The 6,000-nt window shown below is 33.5% G+C and overlaps 1 protein-coding gene across 2 annotated transcripts in view; it reads right to left on the bottom strand.

Moving 5' to 3' along the window:
* Positions 1-2,299: 2,299 nt before the first annotated feature.
* The window catches only part of LOC143186241 (uncharacterized protein KIAA2013 homolog), a 178,399-nt gene continuing 174,698 nt past the window's right edge, over positions 2,300-6,000 (bottom strand). Inside the window, exons 6-8 of one of the 2 annotated variants that reach the window (XM_076389925.1) lie at positions 3,554-3,567; positions 3,293-3,493; positions 2,300-3,230 (exon numbers count right to left, since the gene is read on the bottom strand). In XM_076389925.1, coding sequence (XP_076246040.1) covers positions 3,043-3,230; positions 3,293-3,493; positions 3,554-3,567 — 403 coding nt within the window. In that variant the 3' untranslated portion in view covers positions 2,300-3,042. Of the gene's footprint in view, positions 3,231-3,292; positions 3,568-6,000 lie in introns of both variants that reach the window. The other variant, XM_076389846.1, reaches the window with a different exon arrangement.

The raw sequence follows: 6,000 nt of genomic DNA, 5'->3' as shown, positions 1-6,000 counted from the left end.
GTTATACAAAGCGCTGAGTCATTACACTGTATTTTAAGCTGCAGAATGATTCAGGAGAGTGAGTTCGTATATGGCTAAAGAATTAAAAGGGTTCTGAAATATTTTATAAAAATGATGGGAATTTATTACTTTATTTATAGGCATTATTTTAATTCATGTGTTTCAGAACAATTTTTTCGCGACAACAATCGAGAGGAAATCCATTTGCACAACTCCCTCCTATTGTTTATATTTCCATATTTAATAATATAAAGATGGCTTATTTATCTTTATATATAACATATATACATAATTATACAAGGTATAAACAATATACTTTTCTCATCTTAGTGGCTGGTAAAGAAATTCAAATGAAACACAAAATACTCTATAACACAGTTCCACCTGATTTCATTTCGCATTAGTGCGAGAGTAATAGAATGGATTTAGTGCATTTGGCTGATGACGGTGGTACTGAGTTTTCAGTCGACTTTTTGAACAGATGAGTATAGACGATTATAATATGCAAAAAGAACTTTCTAAAGGTATTGGACGGTGGCACAGAATATACGCGTAATTTCTATTACACTGTTCAACACGGGTCTGATTTTGTAAGCGTGAATAAACATTTCTTATAGATTTCGACGTGCTGATTACGAATCTGCAAACCGTTTTTTTCCAGAACGTCCAGTTTTTGAAAAAATCAATTTTGAAAAAATTGACAAATTTTCAACTTTGGGATTTTTCTGTGCTTTTGCCGTAGTAGTTATTTAGTTGCTCTTTGCACGAAATGATTCTGTGGACTCTCCCGAATAAAATAATATAAATATTTATTAGATTATAAACATCGAAATAGGTTTAAATAACAATTAAAGTGAAAAGGACACCCAAAACGCACCCATTTTTGTTGATATTTTTCACTTTATTTCAAAAAGTAAGGGTCTAGGAGAAAATTTGACTATACCACGCGATAGAGCAAACCTTTCCACTAAGGAAAGCATCAAGCGAATGTTCAAAATTATTTTTGTTTTCAATATAGAAATAAAATAGTTTGGCGAAACGCGCGGCGGCAACAGTGGTACTCAATGACGGCGGCGCGCGCTGGTGGACGCCTCGCCTATCGCCTGCCGTTCCGCGGACCCTATACGCATTGACGTCATTGAGTACCACTGTCGCCGCCGCGCGTTTCGCCAAACTATTTTATTTCTATATTGAAAACAAAAATAATTTTGAACATTCGCTTGATGCTGTCCTTAGTGGAAAGGTTTGCACTATCGCGTGTTATAGTCAAATTTTCTCCTAGACCCTTACTTTTTGCAATAAAGTGAAAAATATCAGCAAAAATGGGTGCGTTTTGGGTGTCCTTTTCACTTTAATTGTTATTTAAACCTATTTCGATGTTTATAATCTAATAAATATTTATATTATTTTATTCGGGAGAGTTCACAGAATCATTTCGTGCAAAGAGCAACTAAATAACTACTATGGCAAAAGCACAGAAAAATCCCAAAGTTGAAAATTTGTCATTTTTTTCAAAATTGATTTTTTCAAAAACTGTACGTTCTGGAAAAGAACGGTTTGCAGATTCGTAATCAGCACGTCGAAATTTATAAGAAATGTTTATTCACGTTTACAAAATCGAAAAAAAGTCAAAATTTGTTGAACAGTGTTATCTGTGCAATTATTTTTTATGACAGAGCTGGTGGAATGCGCAGTAACAACAACAAACAAGTAAATAATAAATTTTCTAAATGTGATAAAGTTAAAAATTTGTTTATAGGCAGGAAAACATCGCAGGAAAACTACTCACAGAAACTCTTTCGGTGGGAACAGTGAAATTACGCGCACCTTTCTCACATTCACGCCGAGCTTATCTCTAGTACTCGAGCCCTGCGCCTGAGCTCATACTGCCCGCGACATTAGTTTTGCTAGTTAGTAGTTTCCTTCGCGTACATCTAACAAATTTAAGAGCAATGTTATCGCATCTATCGTGTACGACGCCTTACATATTAATTACAGTAGATGTACATTATCTCTAGCGCATTATGTCTAGTTCTGTCTTTACAAAGAAAATAATGTTTCTTGGAAAAATAATAATTTGATCCTTCTGCTCTCGTGACATATCTCGAGATCGATTGAAATTTGTATTGAACTGTATTGCACTTTATTGAAAATATAATACCATGAATTCTTTAAGTTTATCTAAACTCGATGTAACAAGTTTCAAGAGTTTTAAGTATCGACTACACCAAGATATATCAATTGACTTTAAAGAATTTATTTCACTAAAGGTGCATTTAGAATTGAAATGTAAGAATAGTGCACATGTATTAGTAATTTATTGTCAATATTGATGTTTATGTGAAAAATACAAATATTCATTCTTTCCTGATGCATACAACAATAAATAATAAAATTATTTTATAAAGGACATAGAATGTATAAGAAATGTGTAAGAATATTAAAAATAAATCAAAACAGGATCAATTGACATGCAGTACATGCTAGTGAAAGAAATAGTTTCAGTCCTGCATCAGAGAAAAAATAAATCTAGAGTTTTCATTCACTTGCTCGTTACATGTTTCACAGCTGAGCATACCCAGTAAATACTATTCCAAGTAGATCAGTAACACACCTTCAATAGCTAATTAATTGTAAGCAGTACTCTGGAACATGCATTTCACCTATGTACGTGAACTAGTTTAACTGCGGTAGACTTTCTCTAAATAAATATGTCGCATATTTAAAGCTCCGTCAGCTATAAGGTAACAAAATGTGTTAAGATATTTTCATTCAATTATGTACCGCTGTTGAATGCATTTGTAAAATTATAAAATTCTATGATTTTTTAGTGTAAAGATATGTTAATTTTAGAGTATTATTATTACACAATGGTAGCAGATCGAACAGTATGTTATAGAACACTGTGTTTCATTCGAGTTCCTATATCATCTTGAAAATATATACACGTGTACTATTTATGCCTTATACAGTTTTCTATGAAGCGCGCAAACACACACACACATGCCCTCGCGCGCGCGCGTAATGCGATAATATATATAGTTACAGTTTACTGTATCTTATTTTTTGTTTGTCATGATGGCCATAGTACTCATTAATAATAAGTTTACAAAGGAATAAATGAAACACAACTATAAGAAAGCATATACTAATCCAAAACAGTGTTGGTAATCCTCCAAGTTGATGCCCATGTTTATGTAAAGCCATCACAAAATGATCATGTGCTGGTGCTATAAAAAAAATGTATGTATTATTTATTTATTTCTATAATTCCGTACATTTATATACTAACCATCATTTACTGCATGAACATGTAATGCATTTCGAAGATCTTGCATATGTTGATAATCAGATGTAACATACAATATAGCAGTTAATGGTTTTGTTAATTTCACTGGAAAATTCGTATATGACTGACTTAACGGAACAGGAGCATCTAAGCATCCCGCATCACAGCCAAAGTACACACTATCACTTTTATCCAAAGCGACTCCTAAAACAGCTCGATTGTCTTCTCTAACCGTAACCGATATATTTAAATGAGTTACATTACCATAACTTATTCTCCTAAAAAAGGTAAAAAATACAACCATGTACTGAGTGTTATGTTATATTCTTTAATGAAATCTTAACGAAAGCATTGCAAAGAATCTACAGCTTTATCTTTTACAAAACAAACTTGATGTCTACAAGACTATATTGTTAAGAAAAGACTGTATTCACTTTATCTATAAAATTACCTAAGACAGATTTTCTGTATCCTTTGTAGGTTTATAGTTTCATTTGAACATTATCTAACATTAGTTTATTACACATGTAGTGTTATTTGAACATTAATCTACTATTAGTTTTTTGATTGAACTTCAGGAGGGGATAGTACCCAAAATTTAAAATAGAAAAAGTGTTATAACTTGTGGGCAATTGTAGTTACTGAAGTGGTTTTTTCAAAAAATAGTAAAAATTATATGTTCCTTAAAGATATAGGTATAATTTGTATACTACAAAATTATCATTTGCAAGTTACATTAATTTTTCTTATAATTTCGCCTCCTAAAAATTTAATCGTAACGCTATATCCAAACACTGCACCAAAGGGTTTTGACAAAAATCTTATTTATTCTTTGATTTATGCTCTTTTAAATGACATATGTCTTCTGGGGTAACGTCTTCTTCGCAAGCAGTCATAGCTGAATTAATGTAATGTGTAATGATCGCAAATAAAGACAGGAGTCAAACACCACTCTCACTGTCCGTCCACGAGAAGAAGGCTGGGCAAAGAAAGGCTGGGTTCGATTGGTATATATGTTATTATTCTAATTTGGTAGTCCTACACATCGGCGTGCCGTTAAACACATTACCCGACTAACTGAAAGATGTGACAAAGATTGATAACACATCGTGCCTAAAATGAGACATGATGATCAGAGGTAAGGTTAGGTGGAACAAGCGGAACACCATTTTGACCCCTGCGCTGTCCTCCTAGCGTTCTTGACGAAGATGGACAGTACTTAGATAGTCGTAACTAAAACTCTTCTATTTATACTTCAAGCCGGAGGTCTCGAAGATGATGAATGGTTATTTTTTCATACTGTTAGATACTTACCACAGGGGTTAATATGCTTATATATACAGTATGTCCCACGAAATCCTGGACAGTCGATTATTTGCTAACCTATTAAAGATACGGAAACAGTTTTTATATGAAATTGAATGGCAAGAGGGGGCTGATTTATTGGCCGTAACAATTTTTTTTTATCATTATTGTTTACAGAGATATGAAAGTTAAGTTTGGTTTTTTAAATGGGACTATATATATATTTTTTGGTCAATAGATAGTACGTTTCATGACGAATTCAGCAAATATTAATGTATAAACCTTTTTTCAAATAGTTTTTAAGATATTACGCGTAAAAGTTTACTGATTTTCGGTGGAAGAAAATCTGCGAGACCAGGAAGCACAGTAGGGAGTCTCGACTCTCGACCACACTTAAGATGCTACGGGTTAAACCGTGCCTCTTGAAACTGATACAAAGAGACTGTGGTAGGAACGGCAGGCTAAATCTTCCACCGAAAATTAGTAAACTTTTACGCGTAATATCTTAAAAACTATTTGAAAAAAGGTGTATACATTAATGTTTGCTGAATTCGTCTTGAAGCGTACTATCTATTGATCAAAAAATATATATATAATCCCATTTGAAAAACCAAACTTAACTTGGTTAACTTGCCAATAAATCAGGCCCCTCTTGCCATTCAATTTCGTATAAAAACTTTTTTCGTATCTTTAATAGGTTAGCAAATAATCGACTGTCCAGGATTTCGTGGGACATACTGTATATGTCGGCGCGAGTGGAATCAGCACTGTTGTTGTTACCGGTCAATGGCAGGGAACCAGGTAGCTGATACCCAAAACAAAGGACAGTAATGCACCGTACACCGAAGCGAACGGGACGTAAAGAGGCATCTAGTGCGCTGGATTTACAACGATTAGTGTTTACAATTATTTTGTATGTTTTTCGTGTTTTCCTCCAATAGTTCTGTTTCTTTTTCTAATTCGTTATTATACTTATTTGTTATTAATTATTAAATTTGTTGGGTCTAATTATAAAGTGTTGAGTCTGTTTTGTCTTTATAATAATGGAACCTACTCAAGGACAATGTTCCCATGCATCAGCTCCTCGAGGTGAACCGGAAGAAGTCCCAATGGAATTTACTCCGACATATATTATCGCCATTATTCTAAAGCTACACATATCAGCAGAATCAATTTTATGAAAAATTTTGCAAAGAGTGTAATTACCATATATATAAACGGATGACTCGTAGTTGGTTATTTACTTCGTAAGTTGGCCATGAATGTAAAGGGCACGTAAAGCGCGACAAGCTGTTTTCCTCAAAACTGTTGCAGACATCGATATGATTTTTTCTTTTTAGTTGCATGTAACATAGGGATTGACCATTTGAACTGCAATAAATCTTCCAGGGACAGCGTTTAAGGAA

This window comes from Calliopsis andreniformis, chromosome 1 (assembly GCF_051401765.1).
Source record: "Calliopsis andreniformis isolate RMS-2024a chromosome 1, iyCalAndr_principal, whole genome shotgun sequence".
Classification (NCBI taxonomy): Eukaryota; Metazoa; Arthropoda; class Insecta; order Hymenoptera; family Andrenidae; genus Calliopsis; species Calliopsis andreniformis.
Note: the sequence above shows the minus strand (reverse complement) of the source record. Positions and strands in the feature narration are given on the sequence as shown.